The sequence below is a fragment of the Topomyia yanbarensis genome, chromosome 3 (assembly GCF_030247195.1).
Source record: "Topomyia yanbarensis strain Yona2022 chromosome 3, ASM3024719v1, whole genome shotgun sequence".
Taxonomy (NCBI): domain Eukaryota; kingdom Metazoa; phylum Arthropoda; class Insecta; order Diptera; family Culicidae; genus Topomyia; species Topomyia yanbarensis.
The window spans coordinates 262,509,868-262,531,510 of record NC_080672.1 but is presented as its reverse complement, the minus strand read 5'-3'; the positions used below and the strand labels follow the sequence as shown (position 1 = coordinate 262,531,510).

The 21,643-nt window shown below is 39.7% G+C and overlaps 2 protein-coding genes across 3 annotated transcripts; both read left to right on the top strand.

Annotated features, from left to right (window-relative positions):
• Window positions 1-682: 682 nt before the first annotated feature.
• Window positions 683-3,339, top strand: LOC131694029 (uncharacterized). Its single transcript, XM_058982368.1, has 2 exons — window positions 683-1,342; window positions 1,411-3,339. The coding sequence occupies exons 1-2, from the start codon at window positions 848-850 to the stop codon at window positions 3,070-3,072; spliced, it is 2,157 nt and encodes a 718-aa protein (XP_058838351.1). The 5' UTR covers window positions 683-847; the 3' UTR covers window positions 3,073-3,339.
• A 9,272-nt stretch (window positions 3,340-12,611) lies between these two features.
• On the top strand, window positions 12,612-15,025 carry LOC131694031 (fumarylacetoacetase). 2 transcript variants are annotated; one of them, XR_009306381.1, is made up of 5 exons: window positions 12,612-12,942; window positions 13,006-13,089; window positions 13,337-14,072; window positions 14,188-14,600; window positions 14,670-15,025. XR_009306381.1 is itself a non-coding variant. In XM_058982370.1 (4 exons), the coding sequence occupies exons 1-4, from the start codon at window positions 12,859-12,861 to the stop codon at window positions 14,526-14,528; spliced, it is 1,245 nt and encodes a 414-aa protein (XP_058838353.1). In that variant the 5' UTR covers window positions 12,613-12,858; the 3' UTR covers window positions 14,529-15,025. The 2 variants fall into 2 exon arrangements, 1 of the variants encoding a protein (XP_058838353.1); XM_058982370.1 differs by having other exon boundaries at window positions 12,613-12,942; window positions 14,188-15,025.
• Window positions 15,026-21,643: the final 6,618 nt, after the last annotated feature.

The window sequence follows — 21,643 nt, the reverse complement described above, 5'->3', positions numbered from 1 at the left end:
AATTGACGATCTCGAAATTAATGAAAGCACTATCATCTCCACTATCATTATTGATCTAATGATTAATTTATTGAAATATTTGTAAAAAAAGTTAGCATTTACTTCATTTCAAATAGAATACTCCCCATATTAATCACTCTGAGGACAGCCGGTTCAATCTGACATTTGCGTGCTGGATCAATTTGACACGCGTTTTTTTCCTTTCCGCAGGTCCCGTCCCAGATTTTTAGTGAAAGTAGAATTTGTCCGGAATTTCCATTCAAAGTGGATTTTGACAGTTGGCTTTTAGGCCGTAATCATATGTTTGTCGAGAATTCTATTGTGAAGGAATCTCTCGTATTCGAAAACAGTTATTCTAGTGCAATTTTACTAAACACTATTACCCTTTTAAAAGTCTGTAGATCTCTGGCTACGTCTGTAGGAGACACCAAAAGTCTGTAAAATACAGATATGTCTCTAATGTGGTTTTCGTTTGAGGCGAAACTGAGTCAGTTCCTAACCCCAACTGCTGTCAAAATGTATGAACTGACAGCGGTTGGGGTTAGAACCTGACTCTTTCAGGTTCAAGCGAAATCGCCATAAATCTGGCATCGCTGATCCAGCCGCGCTTTTAATATTCCAGTTTTCGACGAGTTTCAATCCAAACATTGGTCTTAGTCCCTTTTTTTCCTTTGCTGTGTCAAGTGAGCTGCAGCTGACTGAGTTTGACGGCTAAGACCGTTCAAGGTCCATATCGCAGTCACTGCATTGCAATTGTACGGATTTCACCGGAAAACAATTTTCAGATTTTATTAAAGTTAGTAAAGTTTCATTACATTGGTAAATACAAGTAGATAGTTGTGGGAAAATGCATAAACACGTATCTAGATCCTGCCAGCGGGTCAGATGGAACGAGACTCATGTCCTACAGATCTTGCAGTACATCAAGCAGTCTTACGTGGGCACTCTACATCAACCATCGAGTATGGTGTCCAACCTGTATCGGTCGTTGCGTTCAGATCCAGTTCTATCGGTATACAGTCAAATGTGTTTGAAAATGAAACTGTTTCAAATAAAACGGGCGATAAGACGATATTTGAGCGGTGCACCGTCTGGGATGATCACAAAACGTATCTATTTTGATTTGGCTCTGGAGATCTACGGTAAAGGACAGAAAGTTAACTGTCAACGGAATATGGTAGTTGAAAAAAATCTGAAGCATTCTAAACAATCAAAGGTCCGAGAGAATGGGTTATGTCGCTGCTGCCGGTCTCCACAAATAGTAGGTGGAGTAGATTTGTTTGATGATTGTTACGAGGGTCAAAATTATGCTGCGATCCTGATGAGCTTATTATTTCTGGAGGTAATAATATTATTGATATTTTGTACTGCAAACGCTTTTTTGTTTTATTTTTGTATCTTTCAATCTAGCTTCCTAAACTGGACAACGTTAGTACAAAAGTTTGTGCTAGATGCGCTAAGTTTATAGAAAACATTAAGGTGTTTAGTCATCAGTGTCAAGAATCGAACGAAATGTTTCGATCAAGGTTTACGGTAATGGAATCTGCTGCTGATGGGAAAGCATCAAATTCTATGGAAGATGATTTTGTTCCACAAATAGAAACCGATTCAGAATCAGAAACAGAAGAAAGTATTTGCGTTGAATCAAAAGAAACAATTTTAGACAGCAATGATTTCAAAACAGAACCTGATGATCCAAATATGGATTCCAATTCATTGGCAGATACTACTGAAACCAACGTGAAAAGTCAGAATTTTGATTGTGAAAATGATGACCATGTTGAATCTGAAGATGAACAAGTTCCTTGTTCTAATAAAGCCAACAATTCAGAAATCAGAAAAGGACGATCGGGTCGTGGACCAAGCTGGAATGAATCACATTTGAACACGTTCCTTTTAATCGCTAAAAATTATATGGGACCCAATGGGAAATTCAACTATTCTGAATTACAGAAAGCTCTAGCAGAAATACCAGAACTATCACATTATTCAACGTCCGCTGTAAAGTCAAAATTGTTTGCAATAAAACAAAGAGTTCATGAACCAGGAATGCCAAAGATAAAAGATAGAATTTTCACTAGAGCCGCTTTAAGTTTGTTTGGTAACGCAAATGAAGATTCTGAACCTGAATTTGAGGATAGTATTTGTTTTGAATCAAAAGATACGATTTTTGATAGCAATGATTTCAAAACAGATCCTGATGATCAAAATATGGATTCTACTTCATTGGCAGATACTATTAAAACTAATGTGAAAGATCAGAGTTTGGTTTATTTGGACTTGAACTGTGAAAATGGTGACCATGGTGAATCTGAAGATGAACAAGTTCCTTGTTCTAATAAAGCCAACAATTCAGAAATCAGAAAAAGACGATCGGGTCGTGGACCAAGCTGGAATGAATCACATTTGAACACATTCCTCTTAATCGCTAAAAATTATATGGGACCCAATGGGAAATTCAACTATTCTGAATTACAGAAAGCACTAGCAAAAATACCAGAACTATCGCACTATTCGCCGTCTGCCGTAAAGTCAAAATTGTTTGCAATAAAACAAAGAGTTCAAGAACCAGGAATGCCAAAAATAAAAGATAAAATTTTCATTAATGCCGCTTTAAGTTTATTTGCTCATGCAAATGAAGATGATGCTGAGGCAAATGAGGATGAAATGGAAGATAAACTCGCTGAAGTACAAGAACCTGTCTTTTTAGAGGTCCCATGTAAAAATGAGGATGTGTATGAAACTGAATATGAAACTGATATACAACGTCCAAAACATTCTTCAAATCACAAGAGAGGTCCAGCTTATCCTCCGGCGACGGTAAAAAAGCTACTAACATTAGCAATAAACTTTCAACATCCAGATGGTTTTGTTAATTATTATCGTTTGCATGCTGCACTTCGATGTACCAATCTACAGCATCTATCACTACCAGGAATAAAATCAAAATTGTATGCTATTAAACGTGAAGTACTTCAACCTGGTATGCCTAAAATAATTCATCAAGTTTACGCAGATGCAGCAATCAAATTGTTTGGAAGCAAAAAAACAAAATCTGATAATTCTTCCTAATTGTCAGGAAGAATATGTATAAAATGGTACAAGAGTATCACCAAGCTGAAGGAAATGCATACTTATTTTGCATTGCAATCGGTTGATTTTGTTTTTTTGAATGCGATTACGTTGATAATGATTTAATTTTGGTGCTATGAAGGCAAATCACCATGGTTCGAAGAAGTGATCCGCCGTAATGCGGAATAAGGCTGATAGTAACTAAGTCCACGTTTCATTAATGTTAATTTTAATTAATAATAAAGTTTCTCGTATTAAAGAGCGAAATGCAGTAGACTCATAACACTAGACTAGGACTGTCGCTTCTATCACTGGCGGGAGCATTGATGTCAAATTATATGGCGCTGTGAGAGCGAAATGGACCAAAACGTGATCTAAATCTTGTGTTCTGTATCTACTCGAAGAACTGAGTAATTATGTTGAAAAGATAAGTCCTTTTAGACATTGACAATGTTTTACTCCACTATCTGGGGCTAGGTGCCATTCGAGAATCTAAAAATGTCTATGTAACGAAACTATGTAAGGTTTGCATGCTTATATCTCCGTTATTGCTAGATGGATTATAATCATTTATACACCAGCCGATTCAGAAACATAAATAGTCTAGTTATGTAAGTTGTGCAAGCTAGGCTCGGTGGAACTATCCAAGTCAGTCTTGGTTCACATACATTTGGAGCAACATCAGATATTGCTTCAAAGTGTTCTCAACCCCTATTCAGCAGTTATCACGCCGCCGGTTCCAGTGGTAACACTCCGTTGTACATTATATTCCAGAGCGTTGGGCCGAGTATGGAGCCCTGAGGTACTTCCGCCGTGACCCTAATCGACCTCTTTCCGATGTTTGTTTCGTAGACCAGTACTCGGTTCTGGAAGTAACTTTCCAGAATCTTGCACAGATAGTCCGGAACCCGCATTCTGTGCAGCGCTGCGGCGATGGCCCCCCGCTAGCACTGTTGAACGCGTTCTTTACGTCGATCGTGACCACGGCGCAGTAGCGGTTTCCCCTTCTCTTTTGCTATGCTCCAACGCTTGCTCCGCGCTCTCGATGACTGTGCGGATGGCGTCCACCGTCGATATCCCTTTCCGGAACCCGAACTGCCTCTGCGATAGTCCGTTCTCACTTTCAGCGTAGGTCGTCAGCCTGTTGAGGATGACCCTTTCCAGAAGTTTACCAAGAGTATCCAGCGGGCATATAGGCCGATACGATGCTGGGTCTCCTGGTGGTTTCCCGGTTTTGACAGCAACACCAGCTTCTGGATCTTCCATCTATCTGGGAAGCAGCCTTCGTCCAGGCATTTCTGTAGGACTATCCTGAACATGTCCGGAAACGCCAGGATCGCAGTCTTCAGTGCCACGTTGGGAATACCATCCGGTCCGGGAGCTTTCTTCGCTTTCAGCCCTTTTGCCGCAATAAGTAGCTCGTCAACTTCATTGCCACCAGTATTTCCACCGTCTGCATCAACGTACGGTGTAGGCGGCCATACGGTTGGGTCGTGCTTCGGGAAAAGACCCTCCAGGATAATTTTTAGTTTGTCAGCGCACATTTCGGCTGGCGTCATTGGACCCTTGATCCTGGCCATAACGACACGATATGCATTGCCCCAGGGGTTAGCGTCTACTTCTCTGCACAGTTCCTTGTAGCAGGTGGACTTGCTTAGCGCTATATCGCGTTTAAAATCAGCCCTGGCCTCCCGGAATGTTACTTTACACTCTTCTCTGACCGCGTCCAGCGTACAGGCTATCGTGGGGAACACGATACGGCTCTGCAATAATTGCAACAGTTGCTATGCAATGTCGCAATGATTGAGATTAAACTGGGTTATCTCCATCATCATCATCGTTGGCCTGCCTTCGCCTTTAAGTACGCAGGGCATTTGAAGCCTCCCGTCATGTGGTCGATTCCGTCTTCCGGTTTGCAGATCAAGCACCTTGGTTGCTTCGTGCACTCTCTAGTAACGTGCCACTTTTCTCCGCATTTTCTGCACAATGCAGACCTGTCCTGGCCCTTGCAGTTCCTCGCCAGGTGTCCGAGGTCAAAGCATCGCTCCATCTGCTTGAAAACTCGCGGAGTGACTCAGCGAACACACCGACCATCCTACTTTTATCTTGCCGGTCTCCGCCGGCAGCGGCCACCGGTAGTCGAATCGCCGCCGTTTGCGTTCCTCCATACGATTTCCAAATCCGGATCGTCGCTGGTACATCCAGTTTGCATTGCTCGATCAGTGCATGCTTCTGTTCTTCGATGGTCGTTATCTCATCTAGACCCGAAAACCTTGCATGCAGCATTCATTCTAAAAAATACGAAAACCTTGCAGCATTCATTCTAACTCATTCTATATTCCGCACCGTACTGGCCTTCACTAATGTACAGAGCACGACTTTCACAGAAAAAAAAGTTCTTTGATTGCATCGACGTGTCGGTTCTACCACCAAGAACGATAGAAATGTTACGCAAAACCAACTGAGGCTGTCATCGCACATTAACTATAGTTGTAGACGTATACGCAAACTGTCTTGTGCGGTACAAGATGGCAACGTTGCAAGTCGCATAACAGTTTTACTGAGAGCTGTCGTGCTTGAATCGGTCATCAAACTGTCGAAGCGAAAAGAAGACGACAGCCTCTGAAATACTGTCGCAAGGCTGTACTGTTGGAACCCCTGCGGCAGACAGTAGTACCTTTCGGATTCTGATGATCATTTCTTTAATGTCCTTATGGACATTTTTTCTCGCATCCACAAACTTGTGGAGCTCTTCCACCAAGTGCTTCGCTGCCACTACTTTTGGCTTCTGTGGAGTGTAGTTCATCCCGCTCTGCTCTGGCTGTTGTTGCGGCTGCTGCTTCTCCACCTTCTGCTCTTGCTGAATGAGTTCAGTTGAGTGGCAGTGAGGTGACCTCACTAACCTGCCTCTGGCGAACGGATTCGCCGTGCCTGCTCCGTTTATGTTAGTTACTTGTTTATTCTCCATTTTATTCTCCCAACTCCGGGCCACTATCTCCACTCGCTGCACATAGTCGCCTCTCGTGATCCCATGATTATCTATACTGCCAAAAGGCAGCAGGGAGGTCCTGCAAGGGTTGACATTATCCTTCATGGGGAGTAGTGTTCAGAGCCAGATCGGCGTAAATCGGGAATGCTCCAACCGAACCTAGTACCACCAACCAAATGATAGCGACTTTCGAACGTACTCGAAGACCTGCCAGGGTTTTATTGGGACGGAGGCAGTCATGCTGTTAGCCCAATCCCCATTTCAGGTCGGATGACCTTCCTTACTCAGGGAGTAGAACAGCACGCCTGTCAACCCAAAGTCGCCGTCCTATTCGAAATCCGTGTCCTGTCCGTTGTCGTTCGCCATGGCCAGTATGCAATAATCAGGATGTTACTGGCGTCGATCCTGATGGGCCGGTTGGCATTCCGGTTGGGCTAGGGTGCTTTTATTGCTAAGATCTTCGATTATTGGAATCTTAGGATCTTAGCAGAAGCGGCACAGACTCGCTTCGTCGGAGCTGCTTTCGGTATTATGGCTTTTTTAGAGGGCTTTCGGTATTATGGCTTTTTTAGTAGAACCCAATCCAAACCCCACCATATCCTAGCAAAACCCCGCAACTCGCAGCGGGGTGGGGGTGGGGCTTCGTTAAGCCCCTAGACTAGACTCCTGGCCTTCCTGTCCCTGCTGCCCCCTGTGTGTGTGTTCACTAAGGTCATGTAATTATCTCAGCAACCGCTGAATCGATCTTCACGAAACTAGTTTCAAATGAAAGGCCCAATGTTTTTCGATATATTGCTATCTTACTGAGATATGAATGATTTTGTCAAAATACAAAGTATTTAATGCAAATAACTCTCAAACAAATCAATGCAGTGCGCACATAATTAGGAAGCTTGTAAAAATACCTTTCGAACAAGCTATAGGTTGTCAAAATCTGTTCACAAACGGCGGAGATATTAAACATTTTGCATTTTTGTTCCTCGCTTACCAATTTGTAGTATTGCTTTACTGATGCTTTAGGGGCTAAACTAAACCGATTTTGAATATCGGGTGAAATATGGAAACGTGATCCAAGGAATTCGATTCTAAAAAATTTTGTGAATGTACTTAATAATTAATTAACTATTTCTCAAAAATTAATACGCAAGTTTACTTCTAAGACAAAACAATGTGTAAATTCAGTTCAAAGTGAAAATTTGCCAAGAGTTGATGCATTCATCCGTTGGATTAAGCATTGCGTCCAGTCGTGAGATAGACGTTGGATGGAATATGAATGCATAGATCACCAAGTAATCAACCTATAAGTGAGAAAATAGATTTCCAACACAATTCATATTCATATTACACTCGTTGCATCACCGAGAGCAACTGTGTTTTTGAATAAGAAAATTCTAGTGAAAGTTTATACTAATAGACCTTTCTCGTCAAAAAATTTTATATGATAGGATGCTTCCTTTTTATTCCCCAATTCGTTACTGCCGATTGCCGCGTTGATTTGGTACCTCTAACTATTGAAAAAATCAAAAATAGTGCAAGCTGCTCATTTAACCCCATATTCTGAATACCTATCTTGCCTTGTTTCCCCGTATTTTTACACCATTTGGATGAATTTCCTGTGGGGAATACTAAAAGGATGCCAGATCTGCATATATATTAGTAAATCTGCAGATTTTGCATTTTCACTGCAGATGTTTTGCAGATTACAAATATTTAGCAGAGCAAAGCCTATGCCAGCCAATTTATACACAAGCCTTCAACATTTTTGATCATTTAAAATATATACATACTACATTTCTATGTCAAATTTATTGAAGATTTTTGTAGCAATCTGCAGACTTTTATATTTTCACTGCAGGCTATTGTTTAAATAGACCTGGCATCACTGATGCTAAAATGATTCATTCATATACCTGTCAAAAACATAGAGCATTGCATGAAAATGTATAACCTCACTTTTCTGACAGTTCAGTGTGCTTGTTTACCTAAGACTTGTTTACATGGACTTTTAAAATTTACATTACTTGAATACTTTCGATGCTCTTTGAAAGCCTATCAACTCAAGAGGGATGAGGATTGGAGCAATGGGAACCTGGTGCCACATTATGCAACCAATTCGAATCGACCTTTTCACACAAGCTTGAATACAATAAACCTTTCGTTTCGAGATGAGTAATGTCACCCCTGGTTCATACATTGACCAATCGGCGCTGGATGCAAAACCCGGTGGCATATGCTGAATCGTAAGATCAAGCATTGGGCTATAAAACGATTGCTTTCTGGATGATGGATAAGGATTTGTACACATTTGTTTGTTTGCTCGTGGGTTAAGTCCTAACAAGATGATCCGATTTATTACTCATTTTTAGGTGGTGAAGTTTACCTGAACTTTATAGGTAACGAATTCGGTCGATGATAAGTTGTTGAAATGATCGTTCAATACCCATACCGAAAAAAGTTTCCATTGGTCAGAATGCCTACCAGCGTATGATAGCTGCAAACATGAGGACAACAAGGTTATCGCTTTCGAATGGAACAATTATTTATTATTCGTGTTCAAGTTCCATTGCAGCAAAAGTTTCGTCGATTGACGATTATCGCATTGTCGTTGATTTAGCCGGCAAATGCAAAACAGTGCTCGGCATTGACATTAAGGAGTAAGAAGGATTTGATAGGAGTGATAAGAATGCAGAGCATTATACATTCTGGAGGGAGGAGAAATTATATGTAAATTTATATTATATCACGAGTTGCCATCATTTTTGCACCGCAATAAAGCTTTCTGCAACTGCTGTCTTGTTCAAATTGGCAGGAAATAACTAGGCAGCGAATGATAAATTGCATAGTCAATTTATTTACTTTTTCGGAAGGATAAGTAATTAGTATGTTGTGAATATATATGTGTCGCCGGTGCCGTGTGTTATGGTGGTACCGGACGGAACCGTTGGTCAGCAGACCGTCCTTGTCGCACTGGTCATAAATGCGACGTTTTTTCTCATCTGATAGCACTTGACATGTTTCGGAGATCTGTCTTAACGCTCTCTACTTAGCGTAGGATACGCGAAACCGCTGCTAGCTTTCGTAAGAAAATTCCTAGGTGCTGCTACTCTATCAGTCTCTCTCTCTCGACTGAGGACTACAATTTCGGTCGACTAAATTGTGCTATGAAAATTGTACTTCCTGGAATTTCACCTAACGAGATCAATTCATTGTGAGGAATTTCGCTGCGTTCCAATATTGCTTGCCTCTGTAGGTGATGATGTGTGTGGATTCACTTCGGCAGCCAGGTCTTATGTTTTGGGTAATTTTGGTATCTTATTCTGCTGAATAAATCATCTGGCCAAAGCCTCTACCTTATACTATGGTCACTTTAAAAACGCATTGCTATTTAATCTTGTAGCTCTTGGCAAGTCAGTCCTGGCACTGTTCTCGACTAATCCTGGCACTATACCGCTGACGTCGCACTTATTACGGTGATCTAACTTGGCGAGAGCGGCAGTGGTTTCGTCGGAATTCTTCACTCGACAAGCAGGAAGTGCAAGGACTCTGCTACTTATGCCTGAGCCCCTCGTTGAAACCTTCGTCCTGTCGGAGTGTTAGCTTCGTCCGATACCGGAGCGTATTGCTGAACCGAAGCAGTCTGCTACTGGCGCTGCTTCCTTCGAATCGGAATCGCTGAATATTCCCGTTAGCCGAATGTCCAACGTGGCCGAAGGCAAACCGATTGCACCAACCGTAGCTGAAATTTTGGCCTTTAATCCAAGTCCCTGCCATTGACATAGCGACAGACGAGTGCGGCGCAAGTTGGACCATCGGTTGACTCGGTGCCGGACAGGGCGAAACAGCTGCAACAGGAGCGGACCTAGTATGGGGTGTAAAGGTCATCAATTGCCATAGATCACCAAAATGCTCTGCGTGAACATTGTGAACAAAACAAACCAAACGAAATTGATCGCAACAACGATAAAATAATCTAAATTCTACCCAAACATTTGAAAATGAGAAAAAGGCAAAAGAAGTTTTGGTCGAATTCATTATAATTCTATTTAAAAATTGAATACTGTTTTATTTAGTTTGATTGCGCATCTTGTTTACATCAGACACACCCCTTAATTCATTGAGTACGTATTTCACTGCCTTTATAATCCTTTTGGAATCAGTTACAATAATCCTTTATAATCATTTTATAGGCCTTTTTCAAATGTTTAGCTGGAAATTCCTTGCTTCTTCAATGAATCATGTACAAGAAAAGTAAAAATGTTAAATTTAACGGAACAATGTATGATGCCGACATCATACATCAGCTGAGCGACCTTATTGGGAAAGTGTTAACATTTGGCAGCGAACCAAACCAAGTTTCTCATACTATGATCGAATCAACAAAAATTCCAAGATCATGTAAACAATCTCTTTGAACTGTCAAAAAAGTGAGGTTAAACATTACCATGCAACGTTCTCCACCGAGAGGTTCACTTTAGTTTGTTTACATATCCAATGAACTTTGTACCGCGACTCACCACTTCATTTGCCGCGTTGCCAGGAAGCCAAGCAAAAATATACAAAACAGTGCTGCCCAAACACATATTTTGAGTCCCACCATTCTTGCAAAGGTGAAAAAAATACTCAACATTCTTGCATTTTTCAAATTTAAAAAAATCATTAAAAAATCACGATAGCTCTAAAAAGTCTCATTTCAGCGGAAATATTCTTAAAAATGTGTAGTCTTTTGAATAAAAATAAGAAAAAAGGGGGTTAGGTCGGACGAGAAAGGTCTATTATGGCGTAAAATTATGCATTAGGTATAATAAAGATGTAAGGTATCAAAATTTCACCCTCTATACAAAAATAATGTCAGCACTAACCATCATTTACCATTCCTCACTTGTCGCCCCTGCCCAGCCACGATCTCTCATCAATCATATTCGGGGCAGCTGTCACGACTCAGATCTATCCTGATATTTTCAAATCCATTTCTAAGATGTGTCATAAGATCTTCAACTAATCTGAAATATTTGTTAGCATCCAAGCTAATTTAATCTTGCGATGTATTTATTCAGGGTAAAGAAAACAAACCTATTTTTGTCTTCTATTTCCCTATGAATAGTTTTCCCTGCTTTCCTCTTAAGATGCGGGGCTATTCATTCGAAACGTAAGGAGAGTTATATGACCAAAAACCGAAAACTACATCACATTGCGGCGACGCAATGCTCAACTGCATATTTTGCCTTCTATTTGAGACTTGGTTTGAGAAAATCGATTCAGTCATCACCGAACAACCGATGTGACTTTAATTGTGGAATATGCCCGGAACTCCGGACTTCCGGAATCGTCGATAGTGGACAATATATTCAAAGAATGTTTGATTGGCAATCAGTGATCTAGATCTGCAATTAGAAGTAATTTGGTGACCATTTCAATAGTTTTTAGCCTCTGAGGTATTACGATTGGACCGATTTATCTGGGAAATTCCAGTGTATGCTTACTAACACCCCTGTAACTCCGCAAGCAAGAGTCAAAACCGAATGAAATTCAGCAAAAGTCAATGGTATTACTGTATCTTTCATTTGAAATCAAGTTTGTAAAAATCGGTAGAGAATTCGTTGGGGAATGAGTGTGATATTAGCTTAGGAACTTGGCGGGTTCCCCGGGGGCGTCATGAACCGTCATAGGTGGCCAATGTGGACAAAGCTGCTTTGATTGATCATAAGTGATCCAGACCCGCAAACTAGTGTAATGTTACATCAATTTTAATATGTTTTACATCATTTGAACATCATGGTGGTACCAGTTTATATGGGAATTTACTGTGTGACCGCACTCTTCAACCCGTAACTCCGGAACCGGAAGTCGGATCAACTAAAAACTCAATAGCAGCTTATGGGAGCGTTATACCTTTCAGATGAAATTAAGTTTGCGAATATCGGTTCAGCCATATCAGAGAAAATTGTGTGAGTTTAAATGACACACACATACATACACACACAGACATTTGCCGATCTTGACGAACTGAATCGAATGGTGTATGACGCTCGGCCCTCCGGGCCTCGGTTGAAAAGTCGATTTTTACAGTCATTGCATAGCCTTTCTTTATATGAGAAAGGCAAAAAGGTTAAAAATGAGAGTTAATGATGGGGATAATGAACATGTTTCGTAAAACCCGATTGAAAGATATTCGAATGTAAACATCGATAATAAGCTTCAAATGTAAAAATCACACTGAGGTGCGTTACTCAAAAATCCTCTTCCGTAGGATTTCTGATCCTGCGACTCTTTTTGTCGCTCAAATTAGCAACAGATTCCAATCCGAGGCAAAGAATTGTGAATTCAAGTGTATAACAGTTAAATTGTTGTAGACGAACTTTTAAATATTGAAAATCCAAATGAAAGATGGCATCAAATATTTACTACGTCGATATGATTATTGGAATAATGATGGAATGACTTTTTAATATAAATTATTAAATACTTTCTTCAACATCGTAATTACTGCATGTAAATTTGCATGCCCACCAACACCTACCAGAATACATTCGTACGTATACCACTGCAAATGGCAGCCGGTTTAAACAAACGAAGACCCGTCGAAAGAAACCACTGCGAAAACAACCTGTTGCTAGCGATAAGCCAAGTTAAATATTCGAATCATTTCAGTCCCCCGCAGAACTCGTAGCGCGCAACATCATATCGTTTTAACTTATCTCGTTTGTTTCGTTGCTATTCTGCTCGGCTGCAATTGTGCTACCGAAAACGCCGCGGGTTTCTTCTATCATACAATTAAATTGATTATCAATTGTTCCAACATGAAATCGTTTGTAGTTGTTCCTGAAAATAGTGACTTTCCTATCCAGAATCTACCCTACGGAGTTTTTTTCACAAAGGAAAAGGTAGAATCGAACAGTAAAAATGTTGATATGTACATACTTTAATAGTAGCCAATATCGTTTTAGTCTGAACATCGCCTAGGAGTGGCCATCGGGGAACACGTTCTCGACCTTAGTGCCGTCAAACAATTCTACCCGGAAAAGTATCACGTAAGTGTTAACATATGTGTCTTGTACAGTATTGATATTCATATCAGGACAAGATTTGTCAAAAATCAATATTTGCCGTAATGACTTGCTGCTCATTATTCTATAATTTGAAATTTGCATGATCTGTTGCTACGCGTATGAAAGATTATTGTACAATATGCAAATGAATGTGATTTGTTATTGAAACTTATTAACAATGAGGTTCACCGCAATATGGAATTTTTGTAAAATTAATATTTCTTTCAAGGATGCACTCATTTCAAACGTCCTCAATCCACTGATGAGCCTTGGTTACGATGCCTGGGAAGAAGTTCGACGAATTACACAGAATCTTCTTTTGGAAGGTTCTGCACTGCATGGTGACACGATCCTTCAGCAAATGGCGTTGATACCGCTGAGGACAGTTCAGATGCATCTTCCAGCCAACATTGGTGACTATACCGACTTTTACTCATCTATTCACCACGCAACCAACGTTGGAGTCATGTTTCGAGGTAAAGACAATGCATTAATGCCCAACTGGAGGCATCTCCCGGTTGGTTATCACGGTAGAGCTAGCTCGGTGGTCGTATCCGGAACTCCTATCCGACGCCCACTAGGCCAGACACTGCCCGTAGATGGAGCTGATCCGGTGTTCGGCCCATGTCGTTTATTTGATTTCGAACTTGAGATGGCATTTTTTATCGGTGGACCACCAACCCAACTTGGAGATCGAGTGACCGTCAATGACGCTGCCAAACGCGTATTTGGGTTTGTTCTGATGAATGATTGGAGTGCTCGAGATATTCAAAAATGGGAATACGTTCCACTGGGACCGTTTACTGCAAAGAATCTCGGAACAACAATTTCTCCATGGGTTGTTCCCGTCGCTGCCTTGGAGCCATTCAAAGTGGATAATTTCCCACAGGAACCGAAACCTTTTCCCTATCTGAACCATGAGCAGAACTTTAACTTCGACATCAAACTAGAAGTAGATATTAAACGTAAGCATTTTATTTATCTGGTTTTAAAGCTTGGCGACAAACCGGTTTACAGCCGGGCGGTGTGGGACAAGTATTTTAAATTTCTTCATTTCTCGCTTTCAATATTATTTCAAAGCTGCTAAAGGCGTCGCTACGACGGTATGTCGCTCCAACTATCGCAACCTATATTGGACAGCGTTGCAGCAAATTGCTCATCACACTGTAACCGGATGCAATCTGAATCCGGGCGACCTTATGGCATCGGGAACGATTAGTGGAGACACGGCAGACTCGTTTGGATCCATGCTGGAACTGAGTTGGAAGGGCACCAAGGCGATCAGTCTTCTTGGTGGAGAATCTAGGAAATTTCTGCAGGATAATGATGAAGTCGTTGTACGTGGTTTTTGCTGCAACGATGATATTAGAATCGGTTTTGGAACATGCAGTGGAGTTGTATTGCCAGCCATACCATTGTAAAGAGTTATTGAACAGTGTCATTTCAACGCTAAATTAACAACATCAGTGTTTACAATTATATTGTGGCGCAAAGTAGGTCAAAAAATGCTTTTTTGCGAAACACCAATTTTAAAATATGTTAAACATATTGTTTGTTTCTAGTTACTGTACAGTTCGAGACTTTCTGAAAAAGCTAAACTTTTGTTTATAATCTAATTAATGCTGGAAGATCCATAATCGTTTCATAAATGACGTAAAACTCAACCACAAGCAATGTTATTCGAATATTTCTACGTTAAGGGGTTACACCACTAGAATTTTAAATAAATCGATATATTTTTATTGGTCTAAGATGTGACTTGAGACTTGATAATAATGTACCAAAAATCGAAGGCGACTTTAATTGTTAAATGTTCCAATTTTCAATTCTAAAATTTACCCGGGTTTTTCTCGAAACCACATTTTAGCTGGTCGAAAACATAACTCAAACAAATGATATTTGATCGTTTTGAAATTTTCACAGCATATTCAAAATTGATTTCTCCAGCGACGTACGCAGAATATTTTTTGTTGTTTGTTGTTGTTGATAATATTTGTAATCAATTTTGTGTCGTTTTTTTATGATATTTTCAGCGTGTGTACCAAAAAGAGCGCCATTTCGCGAAGAATCTTGCTATCAAAAATATCCTACGTACGTCGCTTGCTATGGTAATAAGATATCGAAAAAAAATTAAGCTCATCTCTCAGCAATCTAAGCTAAAAATTGCGGGAGATAGATTTCCGGCCGCGGACGCTTTCTAAAAAACGCGCCTATGGGAGCATGCAGTACAGCCGCCATCTTTTGACAAAATTACACGGATTTTTTTTTGTGCTTCTCAACTAGTATTATAAAACCTTTTTCACAAGGTCTCGGTTTACTTCTTTATTGCGTGAAGAAAATTTTTCGAAATATGTTTATATTTCGTATTCTACAGAGCTGTAACCCCTTAAAATAATCCCGCGTATTTCAAAGATATTTGATTTTATTGAAATGAATTTATTTGTCGCAATATTTAAAGCTAGGTTCAAACTAATACAAGCATTTGAAACAATCGACAATTATTTGAACAGATAGTTAGGTATATGCCGAAAGCATGGAGTATACACTAGGCACAGAAATGGCCTCTATAGCAACACGCAGAAAAATTAAGCATATTTAAACCAAAAATATGTGTTATTGAATCCAATCATTTATTGTTTATTACTTTAACCAACAGACGTATTAGTCTGAAAAATCTTTTCAATAGAACAACAATAAACTTTTGCTTTCAATAAAAACAGTTTTAATTTCAATAATTTTTCTTTTAATTTCAATAAAATAATTATTAAAAAAAGGGAACAATATTTTTTTTGTTGAAACGATAAATTTTTTTTATTGAATTCACTAAATAAATTTATTGTCTCCCGATCAATAATTTTATTTATTGATTTCAATCTATATGTTTATTGAACCTACAAATCTTTTTTCTGCGTGAATGTAGCCGCTTTGGCATAAAGTCAGATCTGTAGATTTTGAACTAGTGTGTATTTATATTTTTTACGTTTTGGGCGTTTTCAGTGATTTCACTTAAAACTGTGCCTTCTTACATCTTTGCTTGCTGGACCGAAGGCTGACATGAAAAGCTCCAACATTACGATCTGCAACTCTGCTACTAAAATAATCACTCACATGTCATCACTTTTAAACGAGCATGACAATGACTCTCTCTAGGCGGACATCAACAAGGCGAATCGGCAATTGGCAAAAAGCGCTGATTGACGCCTTTAAAAAACTTTAAGGTTCAAGTTACCTTTTTTGAGCATCTGTTAGGGTGCTTACAGAGTGGCGGCAAGAAGCTGAGCTGGGGCTGGTACTGACATTAGAGTGCGAGATGCGAGAAACCTGCTTGCAGCATATTAAATAAAGCCTGTCAGAGTGAAAGCGGGCAGTCGGCGCCGATCCGCTCGGCTTTCACTCTGACATCACCCATTTGGTTTGCAGCAAGCAGGTTTCTCGCATCTCGCATTCTAATGTCAGTTCCAGCGCCAGCTCAGCTTCTCGCCGCCACTCTGTAAGCACCCTTAGATTTGAACGCTGGGTAGTATGGGTAGGAAAAATTGTGTTCAGCTTTGCCACCGGATTATTCATTTAAACCTTTTCAAAACTCTAAAATAAGAATATCAGTCGATTTATTAGATCATCACGATTCAATTAATGCCAATTACCTGCTGGAAAAACCATCGGCTTAGCTGAATGGTGCTTTTGAAAAAGTGGCTGTGATTTTTTGTCACACTACCACACCGTGCTGGGATACGCAACACAACTGCGCAATGAAAAAACCACAGCCACTTTTTCAAAGGACCATTCAGCTAAGCTCGACTGATATTCTTATTTTAGAGTTTTGAAAAGGTTTAAATGGATAATCTGGTGGCAAAGCTGAACACAATTTTTCTTACGCATACTACCAAGCCTTGAGGTAACTTGAGCCTTAAGGTACCTGCAGTTAAAAAATGACATAATGGATCGGACTTATAGAAGAAATGAGAAGTACCCAATCGTCATGTAGCATCGCAGTGATAGAATTTTTAAACGAGATGAAGCAATAATCTACCAAAATCAATTCAGAACCAGGGATACTATTATGCCAGATTTATCTGGAACAGCCAGAGTTTTTTTTGTAGCTTCCAGGCAAAAAAGACGAATTTTTCATTCTGTCAGATTTTTAAATTATGGAAGTGGCTGCATCAAAATTTTGTATATTTTGGTAATATTAACTTATGAAGTCTAAAATGTTCTCAAATTTCGATGTCTTTGAGATCGTTGTCAAGAGATAGATTTTGCGAGATAGCTGTCAGATTTTCTTTGAAAATAGTAGCAACCCTGCTAAAAACCTGCGTTTGGCTGGCGTTTCATTGGAACCAAACAAATATGCAAATGCGACTGGAGCCAAATGGGTCATTTACACGAGGTGTTAGTAATGTCATTACGGAGCAGTAATGCTACTTTTAATGATCGTTTAGGACCAGTAATAAAGGAATTCTCATACAATTCCAGAAATGCCATTACGTAGTAATCATGCTCGTGAATGACTCTAGACAAGTGGTTTTCAACCTTTTTCGTTCCATGTACCCCTTTCCGAATATTGATCACCATGATGTACCCCTTTCTAAAAATTGTTTAGCATCATTACCCTGTAGGGTTGCTACCCCTCCAGTTTTTGGAGAGGATCTCATTGCCTCCGGGTTTTGCATCTATTTCTCCGAGTATAGTAATACGATGAATAATTTCAACTCAATATGTTCAAATGAGTTCCTCCGGTGTTAATGTTGACTGCTCCAGAAGCGGACCTTAACTGTTGGCCAGGTAGAAAAGATTTGCTACTTCGTTGGAACCTTCCTAGCGACTGTGATGACGAATAACCGAATATTTTGTACCCAGCAAAAATTTCGGAAGACACCGCAGTGTGCTTCACAGATGCTACCGCTTTCCTGCCTGTTTCACGGTACTTACCTGTGGTAGAGAGTAATGGTTGTTCGACTACTCCTCCACAGCGTGAGTGGCCGGCGCTTTTGGATTTTTGTCGTTAGCCAGGGAAGTGAAATTTCACACCGATCTAAGTGGACAATACGGTTTACGAACGCGATAAATTTACAGCTAATAAGAAAAGCTCAAAGTAGTGATGTGCATCATGGTTTGCCAAAACAAAACAACAAACGATCAATGTGAGTAAATTTTGGTGATTGATACTTCGACGAGTTACAAAAAGAATGAAAAAGTTTATACTTATCTAATTTAAACTCAGATAGGTTCAAAGTGATTCTATAAAAACCTATCCCAGGTAAGTAAAAATTTCCGGGTGAAAACCTTACCCTATTACCCTGTAAAAAAGTTTTTCAATTGGATGAATGCCACAATTTTACAATAAGAAAACCGTTCCAGGGCACTCTCAGTAAGCATCTCAATTCTTGACATACTGAAACAATATATAAAGGCAAATACCCGGCGGGAATGTTTGGTTAACAAGTTAAAATTTGTCGTCCAATTTACCCCTGGGGGTGAATTCACCCCCGGTTTAAAACCACTGCTCTAGACCAACCAAAACCAACATCAACAGCAATTGAAGTTTTAAAATTAAGTGCTATCAAATGGATTGTTCAAAGCTAATTTCGAACCTTGACCTGAAAGCCGGGTTGGGTTCTAACCCGAAAAGTAAATCAGGTTTGGTTTTACCAACGCTGATTTGCGTGAACCCAACTTAATTCTACTGAAATCGTTTGTCTGAAGTAATAACCTGTTTTCGTTTCTGGGTTGTCAAATGATAACGTCATATGAATCATATCAGATAGTGTCCCGAACATATGACGACTATTTTCTAGAACCAGGTGCCCTACAATCTTCATCAGCAGCCGAAGCCAAGTATAAAGGATTATGGATTGGTCAAAAACAAGTATTATTTAGTACTTGAGCGAAAAGAAGAAATCGAAAAGAGCGTGGTTTAAAATAAAATAATGATGTTATATTTTTTAATAAATTCATTTCAAATGTTTTCAAAATCAACAAGTGTTATATGCTACATCTGAATCATCGGACGCATGTCCACCGACCTATAGACAGATGCGCATACCACACAGGGACAAGCATGCTTTGATTTGACTAAATTTGAGTGTGTGTGCTCCCACTGGCTAGAAGCGGTTAACAGAACAAAGATATTTCCATGTATTTAATAATTCAAATATATAAGTTGCAGAATTTGGGTAGGTGTTAGTTCGATTGAATTCCGATGACCCATTTCGTATACAGGGAAAACCGTGTTCCAAAGTCATCGTTCCATCAAACATTTAAACATTTAAACATCATAAAAGACTTTCGATTCCTTACGGAAGGTAAGAAATCGAGATGTGTTTAGTGTATTTATTTGATTTTTATAAATTAAGATGTTGTATTGGGTGGATCTCACCAGATTATTTATCATTTTTTTATTCCTTTTATCCTATTGTCCTTCTTACGAGTGCTCTTTACGGTTACATAATAATAATAATTTAATAAATCCAAGCAAAATTGTCCCCATGAACAATTTCAACGTAAAAAGGGATATCACAATGACAAAAAGTGTCGTTCACGATGATTAGGCATCAGCAACAAGTCCCAATAATTGAAATACAATGACAAACTGGATGCTGATAGTATAGTTTTGTCTTAGACAATAAGCATAGCATAAGCATAAGCATAAGAGATCGCCCGTAGTTGCTACTCCGTTATTGACCAGAACCAAATTAGGTTGCAAAATGTTCATTGGAACAACATGTTTGGGAATAACATGATGAGCCACATTGTACAATCTATTCTGATCCTTGCATGCTGATCAATACCGACGCCGGCCACGTCCGAATGCAGATCTTCTGGGAAAGGAAGGAATGTTAGTCCGATACATGTTGCTACTAGAGACCGAGGAATCCTCTGCATCTCCACATGTATCACGGGAATGGGAAAGTTGTTAGTAAGTGTGCCAATAGCGTTATCATGTAATAATTGCTCTGGGCAGCCGGCTGCCGAGAATTTGGGAAATTTATCATTTGTTGTATTAATACGATTAGCAAAATAAGCAACTTGAACTCCGGAAAGCCGGAGATAGGGAGCACTGCTTATATTTCTTAATAATATTCAATAACGCGACGAATTTTTTCGTGGTTTCTATCGTGTCGGTGCTGATTTTACCCGGCGATCGTTTGAATAAAATGAGGAATCTTATACAGAAGGTTCATCAGACTAGGATTCGCTCCATGCAAGCGATGCGACCTGTACATAGTTTATTAGGTAGTAGTTTAGTAAGTTTTCGAGAACACGATCGCTCGAAAAAGAAGATCTTGTTTAGTTTTTGGTTCTTTTTAAACTCTGGGTAGCCGGCTACCGAGAGTATCCTGTTTTCTAAACAAAAGCAATTTCAACTCCACACAGCCGATCGTGGGAGTATTGCCTAGAAAAGCTAATCTTATCTGCATAATAGGCCGGATCACTATTTATTGCGACATTATTTAGACTAATTTCGCTATACCTTCTCCTCAATATATTTTTTGGGTTGCAAACTACCGAGTGATAACACGTTATACACACAAAGAGTTATGATAGCTCGCGATGTTATAAATCAACGAAAGTATTTCCTATTTCTAATATCGGATTGTTTGCGAAATACACGTATACGAACAATTTTATCGAACATTAAAGGGAAATACAGAGGATCGTTAACCTGATGCACGGGCTTGCCACCAATAACGGAACTTGAAATTAGATTAAAACCGACGCGGCGAATTTTCAGTACGTATTGACCCGCGATCATCGATACTAGTCAAATTAAAGTCTTATTGGGGCTGATTTCCTAACAACTATTCATTTTTACGGTATTGTTTTCTCCGCTAGATCTGTTCGCACCCTCTCATTCTGCTGCATTCTGCTCACTATTGGCAGAAGGCTGATAGAACTCAGTCGTCGCCGGTCTAACGACCAAATGCCATTAATAAACATAGACTCGCGTGGAGGCATGAGATAGAATTGAAAGCTAACCAATGAATATGACAGCAAAACACTTATTCTTCGTGCTGACATAACTGAAGGTAATTGCTTACCGGTCGCCGATTCCTCTCGTGAATTGTCAATTCTCAAACCTCATACATGATCGAAGTCATCATTCCACTCAAACAAGGCCATGTGTTCTCCCAATGCACTGAATGCATTGGATTAGTTCCCCGTTGGTAAAACAAACCAGTGCCATCACATCAACGAACACCCAAAATTTACATGCGACAAAACATCTTCAATCCCGAATATTAAAGAATCAAAACCTCTACTCATTCGCAAAAAAATAAGAAAGTAAAAAAAACAGTTGAATATCCAAGGCGGCTCCAAAGATGAATGACGCCTATGAAACACCCAATAAATAAAAAAAATAGGTGACAAGGGACGCAGACGAAATTAGCTGAGCACCGACTGGCTGGTTTGCCACCTATTTTTCGGGCGAAGAATTTTGGGGCGACACCTGGTAGTCACTAGTCGCTGGTGAAACGCCAATTATTTGAATATGCTAGTTTTTCTTATTGCCGTATCTTTTTTCACTTTTCGGATT

Excerpts from the sequence above, each read along its gene's own strand:
- LOC131694029 (XM_058982368.1), top strand. The coding sequence starts at position 848 with ATGCATAAACACGTATCTAGATCCTGCCAGCGGGTCAGATGGAACGAG. Across the intron at positions 1,343-1,410 it reads TGAGCTTATTATTTCTGGAG|CTTCCTAAACTGGACAACGT; the intron begins GTAATAATATTA and ends CTTTCAATCTAG.
- LOC131694031 (XM_058982370.1), top strand. The coding sequence starts at position 12,859 with ATGAAATCGTTTGTAGTTGTTCCTGAAAATAGTGACTTTCCTATCCAG. Across the intron at positions 12,943-13,005 it reads TTTTTTTCACAAAGGAAAAG|TCTGAACATCGCCTAGGAGT; the intron begins GTAGAATCGAAC and ends ATATCGTTTTAG. Across the intron at positions 14,073-14,187 it reads ACTAGAAGTAGATATTAAAC|CTGCTAAAGGCGTCGCTACG; the intron begins GTAAGCATTTTA and ends ATTATTTCAAAG.